The sequence below is a fragment of the Lissotriton vulgaris genome, chromosome 1_1 (assembly GCF_964263255.1).
Source record: "Lissotriton vulgaris chromosome 1_1, aLisVul1.2, whole genome shotgun sequence".
Taxonomy (NCBI): domain Eukaryota; kingdom Metazoa; phylum Chordata; class Amphibia; order Caudata; family Salamandridae; genus Lissotriton; species Lissotriton vulgaris.
Genome location: NC_141685.1, coordinates 928,055,395 through 928,073,141, shown reverse-complemented (window position 1 = coordinate 928,073,141; position 17,747 = coordinate 928,055,395). Strand labels below are relative to the sequence as shown.

At 48.3% G+C, this 17,747-nt stretch overlaps 1 protein-coding gene across 3 annotated transcripts in view; it reads right to left on the bottom strand.

Annotated features, from left to right (window-relative positions):
* LOC147748189 (deoxyhypusine synthase-like) overlaps positions 1–17,747 on the bottom strand; it is a 237,855-nt gene that overhangs the window by 38,927 nt on the left and 181,181 nt on the right. For all 3 annotated transcript variants that reach the window (XM_086959106.1, XM_086959105.1, XM_086959107.1), the window contains exons 8-9: positions 8,714–8,817; positions 8,505–8,630 (exon numbers count right to left, since the gene is read on the bottom strand). In XM_086959106.1, coding sequence (XP_086815232.1) covers positions 8,505–8,630; positions 8,714–8,817 — 230 coding nt within the window. The remainder of the gene's footprint in view (positions 1–8,504; positions 8,631–8,713; positions 8,818–17,747) is intronic.

Below are 17,747 nucleotides of genomic sequence, written 5' to 3'. Positions count from 1 at the left end.
TCAGGCGAGAACCCAGTCAAACGCAACAAGGCATGGCGTTGCAATGCCACCGTTGCAGAAATCGGCCTGCCCAACGAGTCAGCGGTGTCCAAACCACACCGAATGGGGAACTTAGTCGCATCCTTACCCTCAGCAATCGCCTGAGAAAGGACAGCCTGGACCTCCTCAGGACAGTGAGGCTAGACCTGAGCAACAGAATCCCATACTGCGTGGGAATAGCGGCCCAATAAGCAGGCTGTGCTCACCGACCGCAGCCCCAAGCTGGCCGAAGAGAACAACCGCTTACCAAACTGTTCCAGTTTCTTAGAGTCCTTATCCGGCGGAGCTGTGGGAAAAGCACTCCGCGACATCGAGGCCTGGATGACCAGACACTCAGGTGTGGGATGGGTGGTCAGAAAGGCAGGGTCTTTTTTATCCACTGGGGCCCCCGTGGCCGGAAGTGACCAAGTGCCCAAGAGGACGTCGTTAAGGGTGTCATTGAAGGTAAGCAACGGCTCCGAAGTAGACGCCGTCTGGAGCACCGCAGTGAAAAGGTTGGTCTTGAGGGCCACTATGGGGAGGTCGAGGTTGAGGACCTCAGCAGCCCGATGGAGCACCATTGTGTAGGAAGCGCCATCCTCCATCGTAGGCGGGGGAGAGGCAAACCCCGGGTCAGAAGAGACGTCGAGGTTGCCGGCGTCGTCCATCCACCCAATCCTGCTCGGAGTCACACTGCCGGGAAAGGGTGTCCTCTGATCCGTTCCAGTCGTCCTCCGGCTCCGGAGGGGCCGGTTGTGGCGGCAGGGCAGGAGCCGGAGAAGGGACAAATGGCGTCGGAAACAGCGCCGAGAATGGCGCCGGCCGGACCGGCGCTGCCTCCCAATGCGGATCCCAGGTCGGAACAAAATGGTCCTGGAACCGGGGCAAGGGCGGAATGAACGGCACCCAGTGCGGCGCCGAGGGTGGAGCCAAGGGCGGCGCTGGCAACGCTGCAGCTCGTGGTGCCGGAGCCAACGGCGTAGGATCCTGTTGCGCTGAGGCTGGATCCGCTGGCGGAGCCGCAAGGCGGGAGCCGGAGGCCTAAAAAGGCGGTCCATGGGAGCAAGAAACTCTTGCACCTGTTCGGGAGTCGCCGACGGACCAGGGTAGGGCGGGTAGACCGTGGGACTACCATGCTCCAGAGGAGCTGCAGGGTTGGAGCCCCTGTCCCCCTCGTCCGCCTTCGAGGAGCGACAGGGGGACATCAGACAGCGAACACGCTTCTTCGACTTCTTTTTATGGCGTCGCTTACCCGAATCTGAAGGCGAAGACTTGGAGCCCGAGGAGTGACGGCTTCGGTCCCACGAATGGTCGCGGGAACGGCCCCTAGACCCGGAGCGGCAGTGAGCAAGGCCTTCGCGGCCATGGTTCGACAGTCCCGAGAGTAGTGTTCAGTCTCCAGGCAGTAGAGGCACAACAGGAGAAAAAAAGGGAAAAAGGGGGGGGGAGGGAGAGACAAAAGTCTCAATAGTAGTCAAAAAGTGACTAAGGTACGTGCTCCATCTAGATCTGCGCTTGCTGGCGCGGAAAAAGAAAGAACTGACGTCAGCGCGCATGGGTGGCGCCTAAGTAATCTCTGTGACGTCATCTCGGTGCTTACGACGCCAGCGATGGCCGCAGAGCCACAGGACGCCACCTACTGACGTGCAGGGGTACTGCTAAGCAAAACTTTCCGGATTCAGTCTGACGCCTGGGATGCCTAAGGAATGTAAAACTAACGTGTCTCTTTCAGATGAATGGAGGCCGACAAACGAAAGACAGCAGCTACAGGAGTAAGCCATAGTCTAAACTTTGAGCACACCAGTAACGATGACTTTCCCTGTGCCCGCCGGGACCAAACAAGTACTGAACAAACTGACCAACACTGGGAGTTGATAGACTTCAAATACATGGTACCATCTTCCACCTAGGGGAGGCTCTTTCCTAGGAGGACACAAGCTCTCAGTTGGAGGAAACAAGTCTCACTTAAATTGAGCAGATGGCAATTCCACCTCCAATATGCGATCATCCATGAAGTAGTATTTACTCACAAACTCAGCTACGTGTTCCCAACATCATAAATCCCGGAGGAAGAACTTCAAGCACAAGGCCAATGAGGTCAAAACGTGTCGGCGTAGATAAGGATCTGAGGGCACATGGTGTCCATATGAGGATAATAAATGACCACAGATCTAATTGAGATGATTTAGACCTCCCGGAGCCTATGAACACGTAAAGTAGTTGGTGCCCCACTCTTATAGGGTCACCCTGGTATCTGAAGGACAACACATTGAGGATAGCGGTATAGACCCCACATGAAAGGACTACAATAGCGTGATAATAAACACCACTACATATAGGACCCTTGAAATTAGTAGTTTTTTACTTTAAATATTAAAAAATGTGAATGTTGGACACTTATGTATGTTTTATTTCTTGTTTTTTCAATATAAGAAAAAGTACTTGTATTTATATATGTATATAATAGGTATGTAATTTATGTGAGAGTTTAAGTCATTTATGTGGTCTTAAGTTGCTATTTACATTTATGACACCTATGCGCTTTTTTGTTTTGTGTTGAATAATATAAGACTGGGGACGGAGAAGTCCAGAAAGAAAAGTATTTCTGTGTTCTTGAGTGTACAGTTTCATTTAAAGTGAGCATTTAATGTCTTCTCCTGAATATGGGCATTTATGTGGGCATTTATATTCTATTTTAACTTCTGTTTAACAGTGAGAGGATATATATGAATGATGAGTGAAATAAGATTTCAAATATATGTTCGTATTGCAAAGTGCGAAATAAGCACACAGTCTTAGGAATTTGTTGATGAATTTATGGTGTTAGAGATCTTCTGTGTATCGTTCCAGTTTGATTGACCCCGCCCCTTATTACCTCAAAAGGATCACTTCCCTTTATGATTCAGACCTCTTCATGCAGCATCAGGTTCAGTTGCCACATTCCAACCTCAGGGCACTCAATCTTGTGATCTAACATGTGACACATTAAGAGTTTGGGTATCTTTCACTTATAGATCATTATAGAGCAATACATTAAAAATGTTAAGGAGCCAATAGACGCACTAAAAAGACTTGTCATGCAGCTAAATAGAAAAGATTTGCCCTCAAGCCTCTCCGCAAGCAGCCTTGGGAGCCTCCGTGCAAGATACCATTGTTACCTGCTGTACCTATTAAAAGGTATCTATACTACTATTATAAAGAGAGCTGAAACCTTTGAGGCAGGTAAACTCAAGAAGTACAGTACCAATCACAACACCCAATACAGCATTGTAAAGGGGATGAGGCAGCAGATGGACATAGGCTATACAGCTTGCCACCATATACATTACAAAGGTCAAACAACCTTAGAGGTAAAATAGTCCCTTGTGGGCGTTGGTGTGGCCGTGTCAAAGTACACTTGGGCGTTTTGCTGGGCCTGTCAAACTACACTACATTATTCCTTTGTGAGCGTGCAGCGTTGTCAGAGGGGCGTGGCACAACAGCGTTGTCAGAGGGGCGTGGCACAACAGCGTTGTCAGAGGGGCGTGCCACAAATAAAACAAAAAATGGCCGCGTACTTCAGTAGCGCGCCTTTCAGAACCAATGTGCGCACCCATTCACACTCCACCTTCGTGTCTCACATGTCCGTCTACAAACACCAAGCTGCGCCGCATTCACGCCCATTGCCATTCAGGCGCCATTAATCTTATATAGTGAGGCGCAACCTTTGTGGGCATCAGCTTTGTCAGAGGTGCCTGCACAAAAATTTCAATAAAAAGGGGCGCGACTTTTGCCAGCAATGTGCACGCACATTCGCACTCCATCTTGGCGTTCTGACGACGCAACATTAATGATATATAGTGCTGCGCAAACTTTGTGGGCGTCAGCGTGGTCAGAGGGGGCTGCACTAAAATTAACAAAAAAAGGGGCGCGGCTTTCGCCACCAATGTGCGCGCACATTCATGCTCCGGCTTGGCGTTCTGATCACTTCTCACAAGGCCGTCTCAAAACACCAACAGGCGAATTCTACGGCCACATTCAAACGGGACCAAAAATGTTGTATACCGTGAAATCTTACAATAAATTAAGATTTACTATTACAAACATTACACACATAACATTTCATACCCGGACAACGTGGGGACCGGCTGCTACTCTTTAATAAAGGTACACATTGCTGTTGTGGCGGCATTCCTAAATAGGAAATCTCAGCCAATCTTCAAAATGCCTGTTGTTAGAGCCTTTCCAGAAGGCCTTAAAAGAGTGGTCCCTCCAAGAACTCCTCTAGTCCGTTCATGGGACCTCAACATTGTTCTTACCCGGCTAATGCATCTGCCATTTGAACTGTCAAAGTCTTTTCCATTGAAGTTGCTTTCATATAAGAAAGCCTTCCAATTACTTCCCTTCATAGAGTCAGTGAACTGCCAGGTCCAAAAGTTAGAAGGAGCTCAGGTCGTCCTTCGAACTAACATTGTTATCTCCTTTGCCTATCTAACAACTGATTTGGCTATTTTTTCCCCCCAACCGTAGTCAGTTTTGGAAGTTTCCTTACAAGTTTTAGATGTGAAGAGAAAACATGTACTAACCATACCAAATCTATTAGAAAGACAAAGCAGCTCTTTATATCTTTTGGCCAGCCACACTTGGGTAAACCCATTTCCAAAGTAGGACTTGCTAACTTGTGTTTCAAAATGTATTTAGGTTTTCTACAACAAAGCCAAACATACTCTGCACTCAGTCTACAACACATTGTACTCAAAAAAGGGAGCCACAACGACCTTCCTACAAAACATGTCACTGCCAGCTCCAACATGCAAGTGGGATGTTTTGTAGGAAGCTCCAACATGGTCTAATATCTACACTTTTATGAAGCACCAAATAGAGATTTATTCCAAACAAGATGCCCAGATTGGGTAAACTGTCCTCAATTCCAGGCTTCTACCGCTCGCAATATATCACTTTAGGGTCAAGGACAGTGCTTTTCAGTCTATGGCTACCGACCTCCAGGTCCTCACACCACCTTCAGTAATCTCCTCAAAGACTTCATCCCTATCATCACCATCAGAGCCATCAACTTCTTACTGCTTGTGATCTCAAGCTCCATCTTGATGAACCAACGGACCACAACACCACTGTCCTTCTAGAGAGCCCTGACAACACTGAACTCAAACAGTTCATCTGAGGCCAGACTTCGATGGGCACACCCTCGAATGAATAGTCACAGTCACCAAGATCACCTTCGGCCACCTCACCCTGCTTATGTGGGTGGACCACTTCATTGAACACTTCTACATCAACGTGCCCTACTCCAGCCATCAGAAACCAGCCATCAACATCAGGTATAACTGGCCCAACATTGAAAAGGCAGACTGGACCCACACCCTCAGATCCAACCAGTCTATCGTCACTGGCGACCTTCAGAACGACCTAACCACATTCAACAACTGGATCTCAGGCTGCGCTAAAACACTTTGGCTCCCCAGATGTATATTAGGCAGGCAAGAACTCATGCCCAAGCATGCTGGTACATGGAAGACCAAAGAAACTCCAAGAGCTACAGCAAACAACTAGAAGGAAGATGGATAGCCAGCAGAGATAACACTTCTAAAGGCGCCTACAATTCCGCACTGAAAAGGTACCATGCTGAGATCAAAGAAGCCAGGAAAGCAGCCCTCTACAGAGACTAGAATCTTGCTCCAACTCTGGCAAAGAACTTTTCAATATAGCCAGAGATTTTACCAATACAACCGCAACAGCAACTTCATTACGCCCTCACAGGACCATGGCGAATACCTCTCCGATTTCTTCCACAAGAAAATACTCAAGATCTACACTAACTTCGCACCTCAAGCCACAGCAGAAGACATGATCATGCAACCACCCACCACCACCACCACCAGGAACACCCACTATCTAACAAACTGGAGCCCACTCACCACAGAAAATATTGCCAAAATTATGAAGACCATCCATTCAGGATCCCCACAGACCCCTGCCCTCACCACATGTGCAACCTGGGAAGAACACTGATCGGTGGCAACCTTACCACCATCATCAACTTCTCCATCCTTAGGAGATCTTTCCTGGATACCTGGAACCACGCAGAAGTCACAGCCCTCTTGAAGAATCCCACAGCAGAGCCAAAACAACTGGCAACTACAGACTCATCTCGCTTTTACCTTTCCTGTCCAAAGTCCTGGAGAAAAAGATCAACAGACAACTTTCCTCCCAGCTAGATACCACTTCCTGGACATCACCCAGTCAGGTTTCCGCAGCAACCACAGCACAGAAACTGCCCTCCTGACAGCAACAGACGACATTCGACCATCATGGATCAAAGTGAAACCAATGCTCTCATCCTGCTCAACCTCGGAGGCATTTGACACCGTTTCCTATTGAACCCTCATCACCAGACTCCCGGACTCAGGCATTGAAGGGCGCGCCCTGAGATGGATCACCTCCTTTTCCCTCCAACTGAACTCAACAAGTCAGAGTCCCTTCATACACATCCGAAATCAAGTAGCTCGTATGCTGAGTCCCCCCCCGGGATCCTCTAGCAGCCAAACCCTTTTCAATGTGTATACTGCAACTCTCCCCCACATCATAAAAGCCTACAGCACCAACATTGTCTCCTACGCCAATGACACAGCTCATCCTTTCCCTCACTGACGCAAACGCCACCACCAGGATTAACTTCACTTCCTGCATGACCAGAGTGGCCAACTGGATGAGGAAGAACTGCCTCAAACTCAACTCTGACAAAACAGAGATCCTGACCATCGGAAGCATGTGCTCCCCTTGGGACTCCTCCTGGTGGCCATCCAAACTAGGTAACACACCCACACCCAAACCACCTGACCACGCCAGAAAGCTCGTAATCATCCTAGATGACAAACTCACTATGAATAAATCGACTAACGTTGTGAGTGCATCCTGCCGCCACTTTCTCAGAATGCTTTGCAAGATTTTCAAAAGGCTCCCTGTACACAAAAAGCACAGTCACCCAGCCCAAAAAAACAGCAGACTAGACTATGGCAATGCGCTCTACGTCAGCATCTTCAGCCAGCTCTTGTAAATATTTAAATCCATACAAAACACTGCCGCCAGACTCATCCTAGACGTCCACTGGAGCGCTCACATCACTCCCTACCTCACTGAACTACACTGGCTACCCGTCCAGAAACGCTGCCTATTCAACTGCTCATCCATGCCTACAAAGCCCTCTACAACATTGGACCAGCATACCTCAACGACCAAATTCAATGCTATCATCCAGACTGACATCCATGCTCTACCTCTCACCCTCACATGTGTCCCAACATCTGCAGGAGCAAGTCCAGGGGGAGCTCCTTCTTCATCCCACAAAGAACTGGATTGAACTTCCCCAACACATCAAGACAGCTCCTTCATTACTTAATTTCCGAAAGAAACTGAAAACCTGGCTGTTGAACTAGGAGTTTTGCACGGACTACATTCCTGCTCCAGCGCCTGGATAGCGTCACGGGTGATAAGTTCCACCATTGAAATCGACTTACCATAACATATGCAAATCATATGATCTACAGCAGCACGAGGCAAACGGAAACCATTACTTACCTATAACAATCAGTTTGCAGATTGTAGTGCTGCACATTTTTATGCACACAACCACTTCCTCAGATGCAAGGGGAAAGCATGACATTTCTATCTATCAAGTACATACATATTTACATTACACTTTTCCAGATGGACTATTCTGCTTCACATATTAACACCTACTTGCTTTAATCCAAAAACACAATCTAAGGTGGAGTGAATGTCCTGGTACATTGTCGATGTCAGGGTAGGTATCAAGAGTCACTCGAAACTAAGATCTCTACTTTAAGAAAAAAAACTTGTAACATCTGCTCCCAAAACTAGATGGTCAGAGTGTGCAAAGCATGTGAATCTATAGCACTACAGGCTAAAAAACAATTATTACAGGTAATGTTTTTCCTTCTTTTTATAACTCAAAGTACTAGATGGATGGCAATTTGTTAACTTCTCTTCAATACTTTTTTGGGTGCTGAATCTCTAACTCTATACCACCTCCATGAGGAAGTCTTAGACTGTCCAATCTTGTTACTTGTCAAATGCTAAATGGGTATACTTGGTGATCTATTTTGGGAGTAGGTTTAACTCAATGGCTCTGAACTGAGCAGCGTAACCAGACTACCCAGAAACTCCTGAAAACGTTCCTACTGCATGTCTGACCACATACAATACATGCCTCCAGTGTATAGAGACTGAAGAATTCATATATAACCTGACAGATTATACTACCCAACTACTTACCCTAGAGAACAAAGAAGGCATGTCTGACCAGAAAGGCACCTTACTAAATAAGGCCTATATCTAGAGTAAACATGTCTCACCTGAAATATATCATAAACACCTTAGGGAAGCTACAAAGGTTGGATGTTTACCCCAAAACATGTTAAAAGGTATGGCTTTCGAGCAAGCTTGTATATCTTATATACCATACCCACCTTCACAGGCTTGGCATCCATGCGGATCTTGCCCCAGGATACTGCCTCGTCAGGCCTGGCACCAGCATCTGACCCGTCGTACTCATGAGCAGTATTAATGTAAACAGCGAAGTCTGCTCCATTTCTCTGTACAGAAGTGAGAACAGTACAGGTGTAAAATTGAGAGTTTGCAGATGTAAATTCCCTTAACCCATTTTCAAGCCACCTACCATCATGTTGGCATTTGCAATGTGATGTTTGATGAGCCCACCGCCTAGAATTATCATCCCCGATTTTTTGGCGAACACAGCTTGGTTGTTGATCCGCCGAATGTCTGCGAAGAATAGGGAGAATTACGTTTTTCTAGTGTATTCTCAGTCCTGCCACAAGTAGCACCAGTTCTCCAAACTCTGGCTAGGCGTCCAGTGAATTACGAGTGGCAAAAGGAAGAATGGCCTAACACCATACCAGCATAACACAACGATCATGCAACAATCTAATCAGTGAACAATACAGCCTACTCCGCTTCCTCAGACCCCATTCCCCGAAATAACACACAAAATCTCCAGTGCAATTCGTCTTATTATTTTGCCTGCCAAATATCACTAAACGTACTAGCTGAATCAACCAAACATTCCCGTAGCCAACTCACCTCACCACTGTGCATAGCCATGTAGCACCAAAGATACGACACTAATGTAAAAGCACACCAACACCATTACACACTTTATCTACACACATTGGCACAATGCTTGTGCTCAATCAATGCACTGACTAGCCTTTAGTCTTGCTCAATCACTCTGCAGCCTTTGATACCGTTCAACAAGTAGAATCTTTAAGTTTTGTTGCATTTTTATAGCCTTGCAGAGTGCCACAGGGATTTATGATCACCTGCTTTAGTTATGTTATATACACAAAGCCTCTGCAGGCCCCAATTCTAAGAAAAGAGCACAAGTCAGTTTTGATTGTTTTTCAGTTTTTGTAACGTAAACTAGGTCAGAGCTATTTACATAGATATGCAAGATACATATGTGTTGGACCCGGCCCTTTTGGCAGGTTCACCCAGAGACTTTTTGCTTTTTCCTAGCCCGTTTCTGTGACCTGGTGTTGGTGATTTTAGGCCTCTGCGCACTTTTTCACTGTGGTACAGTGTAAAGTGCTTGAGCTCTCTGTGTATGTGTGGTGAGTGACATGCCCTCCCATAGGAATGAATGGGGAATATGTATGCCCATGGTAGTTCCTGATGTGTGGGGAGTGCAGGGGGCGAGTTTGATATGTGCGAACTCGAGAGATTGAATGCTGCGTAATGATATATGCGGCATGACTGTGTCTAGTCTAGAAGTGCCACTTTTAGAAGTTGGCATATTTGTGTAATTTGTGTCTGGAATGTGATTGGCTGGTGAGCCTGGTCCAGGAGTGCCTGGGCCTGCTTGTGGATTGACTGTCTGGTTTGAGGGTGACAGGGGCTGGGGAGCCCCAGGAGGTTGTCTGAGTCAGCCGGTGGATGAAAGGCTGCATCTGCTGCCAGGGAAGTGAGAGGAGATGGCACCTGGGAGTGACTAGGGCTGTGCCTGCCTGACCACAATGCTGGCTCCACCTCCCGCTGGGCGACTGATACCTCTGTCCCTGACACTGAAGAGAGTTCCCTAAAACCAGTTCTAGCTGGTTCTCACACTGTGTGCACAAAGACTTCAAAGACTTTTCTCTGTATAAGAAGGGGCTGTGTCCCCTTCCAATTTGTTCTTGTTTTTGGACTTGAATCTGCCAGGGGCGTGCTGCTGCTTGGGCCCAGGGGAATCCCTGGGCCCTGCCCAGCCCCTGGGTGCCTGGAGGACTTCTTGAGGACCCCTCTGCCTCTCCTGGAAGGATGGGGGACTGTGCTTTGCCCTGTATTCCTGCTGTTGCTGGACTTGTGGACCCTTACTTGTCCCTAGCGCTGGGAGTGCTTTGCTCTCACCCCTAGCGCCTGGTGGCGCTCTATTTCTGCCTTCAGCGCTAGGAGCGCTTTATTCTGCTGTGGTAGCGCTTGGAAGCGCTTTATTTTCCGTTTATTTACTCAATTTACGGGTGCCACCCCGTTTTTATTTAATTTGAGGCCGGTGCCCACCCGGCATTGCCCCGTGTTTGATTCACCGCCGCCGGCCCGGAGATCGTGTGAGGAGGTGCTGAGCCCGCCTCCCTGCCCAGGGCCGCGCTGCCATTGGCGGCCCTGCGAGACAGGAAGCCAGGCAGATCCTTTGGTGACGTGGGCGGGCCTCGGGCGGTCACTTTCGCTTCCCCCCCTGGCCGGGGGAAGCCTGCTTGTTTTGTTGCCTGTCTCCCGTGTGGGGAGGGAGACCGGAAAGGCTGGCCGCGAGGAGAGAGAAGAGGAAGCGTGGCCTGATGCGGGGCTCCTGTGTGCTGAGGGAGCCCCGGGAGGAAAAGAAGCATGGCGGCCGGTGAACAGGGCTCCCGTGTGCCGAGGGAGCCCTGCAGCGCCCCAGGAGCCGCCGCCACACAGGGAAGCTGGTGAGTGCGGGCGTCTTGGCTCAGGGGCATTGCTGGTGATAGAGTCCCCCGTGAGGGACTCCAACGGTGGCCGCATTATTGCTGAGAGCCCAGAGAGGCTCGAAGAGCACCTTTGTCTTTGGGGAGTCCCCGGGAGGGGGACTCCAGCTTACGGCGCCGCATCTGTTTCCGAGCCCCAGAAGGCTCAAGGCGCCCTTTGTGTTGAGAGGCTCCTTGCTCATACTATTGCTTCATGAGCCCAGCGCGGCTCAGGGTGCCATTGTTTTTAAAGCCCTGAGAGGCTCCCTGCCCCACGATGTTTAGAGCCCAGTGAGGCTTGGGGGACACCAGTGTTTTTAGAGCCTGTGTGGCTCCAACGGTTGTGTCAGGTCAGAGCCTGTGTAGGCTCCAACGGGGGCACGAGTGCTTCAGAGCCTGTGTGGCTCCAACAGTTGGTGCAGTTTGCTCCTAAGGGTCGGTGAGGACCCTGTTGCAGTTTGGATTCACAGCTGCCCAGCAATTAGTGGGCAGCTGCACCGTTTAGGTCTGGTGTGGTCCTCCGGTGCACAGCAAGTAGTGGGCACCTGCAAAGTTTAGGTTTGCGCCAGTGGCGCAACCCTGACTGGCGCTGCATGGCAGCGCGCCCTGACATTCTGGACACAGGGCTCTTTTAGTCCCTTTTATTAGATGGGGGCCGGTATGTGATTTTCTTTAGGCGTAATATGATTATCTATGTGATAGTAATTGCCTAATGTGAGTTTTGCGCAATTGTATGGTTATTGCACCTCTGAATGTGTTTTCTTGTATCATGTGTTATTCCTGCACCTCTGAATGTTTTTAGACATCATGTGATTTTCGCGCTATTGTATTGTTCTGGCACCTCTGAATGTTTTTAAGCATCATGTGTCTTCCTTTTCCCTGCGCTGCACCTCTGAATGTTTTAGGCATCATGTGTCTTCTTGCGCTGCACCTCTGAATGTATTTTATTGTATCATGTGCTTCGTTCTGAACACCGCTGAATGTGTAGGTTTATGCATCATGTGTTTCCCTTGTCTTACACCTCTGAATGTTTTTAGGCATCATGTGTTTTCCTTTATTAACAATATGTAGCATACAAACACCCTACAGCACTTTATACAACAAAAAGCCATCATTAATGATTATGGGGGACACTTACCCAATGGCCAATCGTATCATACCTGAAGGGGTTGACGCGAGTGGTGAATTTCATCGTACTCCGTTAGTGGTCGCTCAGTGCTTCGCTACTTACTACGCTACCCTATGTTCGGGCGGGCGCCTGGTCTTTCCCTCCATGAGCTCCTCCAGCGAGAACATTTCCCCCTTCCGTGTCTTAGTGAGTGAGGCGGCTGATCTGGATCTTCCGCTTACCCCCGAGGAGGTGGCAGACGCCATCTCCAGCATGGCGGCTGGTAAGATGCCGGGTCCGGACAGGCTCCCTCAAGTTTTCTACTCATCCTACCGGGATACCTTGGTCCCGCTTCTCATTGAGATGTACAATGAAGCAGTGGAATGGAGCTCCTTTCGTCCTGAGACGGACCTGGCTACCATTGTAGTGATCCCAAAGTCTCAACCTCCCTTGAGCTGCTGTTCGGGCTATCATCCCATCTCGATCAATACCGAACTTAAGATCTTTGCCTCCATCCTGGCCAACCGCATACAACCCCATCTAGCCTCCCTAGTTCATCCGGATCAATGTGGCTTCATGCCTCTCTGAGGCACTAGACACTGCCTCAGACGACTTCATCTTGCTCTTGCAAACCGGCACTTGCTGTCCCCATACTTGTCTCTCCTGCTAGTAGACTTCGAGGAGGCATTTGATTTGGTCGACTAGGGCTACTTGGAGACGGTCTTGGAGCAGATGGGCTTTGGTGCTCCCTTCCGCAAGCTGGTGAGGACGCTGTACCATCGGCCCTGGGCACAGATCTTAGTCTACGGCGCTCTATCCCACCCTTTTCCCATTCGCTGTGGTACAAGGCAGGGATGCCCCCTCTCCCCGATCCTCTTTGCCCTGGCTATGGAACCCCTTGCCTGCCTTATTCGCAGTGACCACTCCCTCACGGGCTGGCGGTGGCCTGGCTTTGCAGAAGACAAAATCGCACTCTATGTGGATGATGTCCTGCTGTTTTTGGCAGACCTAGCCCAGTCGGGACGCCAATGCCTCCGAGCGCTTGGCTTTTTTGAATGTACCTCTGGCTTGCGGCTCAACCCGGCTAAGTCCGTTCTGGTCCCCCTGCACGTGTCGCGGGAGTGCTTTGACTGGCAGTCGACGATTCCCCTTCGACAGCAGTCCTTCAAGATCTTAGGCATCTGGGTGTCCCTTCTCCCCGAACTTGCATGGTCGCTAAACGTCACCCCACTGGTCAAGCAGGTCCGTGCGGATCTCTTGAGATCGCGTGCTCTGCCCCATAACCCTTTGGGAAGGATAGCCCTCTTCAAAATTATGATTTTACGTCGTTTTCTCTACATGCTCCAAAACATGCACCTCTTGTTCGCCAGGTCGTGGTTCCGGGAGATAGATGGCCTGCTCACAATGTTTTTATGGGGGTGGGGGGGGGAAGGGGGAAGGCCCAGGCTGGCCATGTCGCATTCTACCTTTCGACTGTGGTCTTGGTCTGACGAGCATTTATTTGTATTATTTTGCAACCCGACTCCTCACGCTGCATGACTGGTTTAACAGTGGATGGTCTGACCCAGCGTATCGCCTGGAATTGCACACCCTGGGCTTCGTCTCCCTCCAGGGGATGCTATATGGTGCGCCTGTGCCTCGTACTCTCCCCGAGGTTACCCGCGGAGTGTTCCTGGCTTGGCGGGCCTCGTTGCGCCACACTCGCTGGTCGGGCAGGCTGACTCAGAATACCCCCTGTGGTGCAGAACCTGGCTCCTTGGCAGGGTTCCGGCAGTGGGACCTCATTGGGATATCCCTGTTGGGCGATGTCTGGAGCGGTACCCATTTGCGCTCCTTTCAACTGCAGGGCAGGCACTCTCTCCACTCCTCCCAATTTTTCAGCTATCTGCAGCTGCACCATGCCCTCCGCTCATACATCCAGGATGGTACTTCCTTGCCGGAATACAGTCCGCCTTAAGCTCAGATTATGACAGGTGACTTGGGGAAAGGGGGGATTTCCAGAATATACTGTTCACTTATCAATAATACCCCCAACTCCCTCTCTCAACTCCGCAATAAGTGGGAGGGCTGACTTGAGGCTCTGAAGGATGCCGACTGGAGGGATGCCTTGATGGGCCCTAAAACTATCACGGTCTCGATTGGTTCAAGTCTACTTCCTGCATGCTGCCTATCTTACCCAGCTGCGCCTTCACAGCTCAGGGCTTCGATTGGATGCCCTTTGCCCCCGCTGCTCCCACCCCGCGCAGACTTCTACCACATGGTGTGGCTCTGCCCTGCGATACAGAGGTACTGGGAGTCCTTAATAGGAGAATTGATGGATGTCTTGGGCTGGGTGGTTCCTCTGGCTCCTACACAGGTTCTTTTAGGCATCACTGATGGATTGGATGGTAGCAGGGGCGAAATGCTGTTTCTGAACACGGCCTTGGTGGTAGCAAAGAGATATCGCTGCCCATTGGCTGGCTGCTACTGGACCAACATTGGTGCGTTAGCGGAGGAGGTGGACTGGTGTGCCGCCCAGGAACGGCCTCTTTATGTGGCTAGGGGTTGTCCCAAGGAATTTCGCCGAATATGGGGGAAATGGGTGGGAGTGATAGAGAGTTAAGATGGGCTGATTTGATCTACAGATTGCCTCTGGATATGTTGACCTTAGGCTTGTCTGTACGTCACTTTTCGTATAGTTGTGGAATGTGCTTACCCTGGACTACTCTAATGCGATGTCATTCTGAATGGTGCTGTTTGTTTGGTTATATTGAAAACTCAATAAAATTGCTTTTAAAAAAAATGATTATGGGGGAGACTTCAATTAAATAGGCACACTTAGTACTGTAATTAGACACCTCAACTGTTCATTCAATAGTCAGACAGTTGGAGTGGACGGGAAGACACAAACAATTAGCTCATTTAAGACTAAGAAATTACACTGTCAAATGACACAAAATTTTAATATTCCAATTATTAAATAAAATGTTTGAAAAAATGTAAAAATGGCAAGATGGGATAAGGAAAATAGAATAAATTAAAGGGCTAAGCAACTCAGCTTGTTTCACTCATTCAGAAAGGAATGAGAAAGACACACCAGTCTCTTGTAAAATTTATCATGCCTCACTGTTTCAAAAGAGACAAGCCGTCCAAAAACATGAGGACCCTCACCCCGCATGTCCAAATCTGTGTGCAAATGATCCAGTTTGGACACAATGGCCGCCTTTGTCCCACTCAGAGGGCTGAAGCCCACTTGCGTAGGATGCGGATTGTCATCAGATTCCAGAGATACCAGAGCCATCCTAAACAACTGCCCACTCCAAAAGCATGGATGGAAGCGTGCGTTGAAGATTGGGCAGGGGTTTACATCAACCGCTAAACCGCCTGAACCAATGTGGCAATGAAGGCTTGTTTCAACTTTGATGGTACAAAAGCCAAGTATAGGGATGCAGTAAGTCTCTGTCAATTGGCCTGAGAAGGTGACCGCACCTGACATTTAAAAATAATTTTGAGGCCAGGGTCCGAAGGGAATTGAGCTTTTACTGCAATGCAGTGGTTTACAAGCTCAGAGAATAATTTACAATCTTCACAGTAGCATGAAGTGCACTGATTTGATGAAAAAAAGCGTTTCTTCTATAGTATATGTTTCATAAAAGTCAGTCCAAATCTGGAAAAATACCTTTGGAGACAAGCAAGCTACGATTACACAGCAATTTGTGCAAGTCTTCCTTGGCATCTGGTCCTGGGCTTTTCTAGCTCTCACAAATCTCGGATAGAAATTATTGGATGGCTTGAAGTTGCGTTTCCATAATTTTAAGATTTTTCTTTTCAGGTTTCGGACAAGCTACACCAAAGATATGAAACATATGTCAAGGAGGGTGAGATCCTTGGCAGATTTTTTTTTAAGATTCCCACTTACTTTGTCAACTAGTCCCATGGGCATTCATTATAAGTGCACATTTCTCTTTTGCAGACTTCTTCAAATGTGGTGTGCACCAAGTCCTTGTGGGTCTCTGCTGGACATCCATTAGCTAGGCAGTCCAAGATGATTGGGTCCTTAGGGTTTGTGCCACAACAAATCCCACTACTTTACTATTGAAAAAAACTAAATCTCCAAGACCAAGTAAGATAAAAACCTTTCAAACGGCCATTTGAAAGCTCCATCTTTACATTTTTTCCACGTGACAATGAGGTGTTACAATATGCAGTCTTTTTAAGGTGTGATGACAAAGGCTTACATTGTCACCAGGCCTATAAGACAGCCTTTCTAGCATCACACACTCCCCTACTGCTGCTCCTGGCAACTGATAAGTGTGCACATTTTCTTTCCATTTTCTCCTTATCCACCACCAAACCCCTCTTTTCCTTGTTATCTGCAACCCAGCTGTAATGTAGCTTTGTAAACCATCTCAATTACTCCTTCAACGCCTAGTTTTTCCTCCGCTTTTGCAGCATTCACTTTTCCCATTCATTATATCCCGCTCTTTCCTTCCCACTCAAATGCCAACAGTTCCCTTTCTTTCCTTGCATTTTTTCTTTTTATCATGCAGTGCTCGAAATCTCCTTCGTCAGGGAGTCCACTACTCAGATCTCATTCTACTGGACATTGAATCTTGCATGGAGCTGCAGTGGTGGTTTGTAAACATGTAAGCCGGACTGTCAAAGTCATATTTGTCTCCTCTCCTTATGTAAAATATTTGGCTCCTCTCCTTATGTAATCATCAATTCACATGCAAGTAGATCAGGCTAGGGTGCCAACTCAGTACTCTTTCGACAAGGGCATTGTGGTCTTTTTCCTAGAAGAATCCTTATATCAATGCCTTGTAGTTCTTGCCAAGCACCTTTGCCATCAAGTACTCCACTAAGTATAAATATCAATTCTGCATCCTGCTGAGAATGGACAATCTTTCAGCAGTCAGGCGCATCAACAAACGTGAAACTGCAAGATCAAATTCAATGACCGATCTTTACAAGGACATGTGAGAATACGGTCTTTGCAGCAACCTTTATGCAGTGGTGAAGTACCTTACAGGTACCTAAAATTCCACAGTGGAGTGGTTGTCAGACACCTCTCTAGGACTTCAGTGACTGGGTGATGGACCAAGATTATGTTCTTCGCATTGGTCATCTCCGGGGTCCTCTGGACCTGAACCTTTTTGCTTTCCAGCTGAACCTTCAACTTCCAATTCTCATGAGATAGCACCCAAATGCAGACACCTAAGCAACAGAAGCCTTTCTCCAGAACTGGCCTCTCTTCCAATCTTATGTATTCCCTCCCTCTGCTCTTCTCCCCTGGTTCCCCCTCCTGGAGAGGCGTTTCTTTTGCAAAGTGGCCTTCAGTTCTTCACATTGGCACTCTGAAGCTTATTTCCATCATCCGCTAGAGCTTACCACAAATGTTTCTACACTTCCTTCAATCTTGACTCTGCTTCTAGATCCGAATGGTCGACACAATGACCTTGTTGTCCAAGGGAAACTACATCTTTTAGCATGGGATGTCTCTGGGGATCCTCAAGATGGTGTGACCTTTCCAGAGGCTATCCTTATAACAGCTGCTACTATGTTTAGGACTTTCTACAAACCCCTTGCATGTATGTCTGATCTGGTCTTCAATAGGATTTGAATTTGCATACTGTACCGGCTCATTGTCT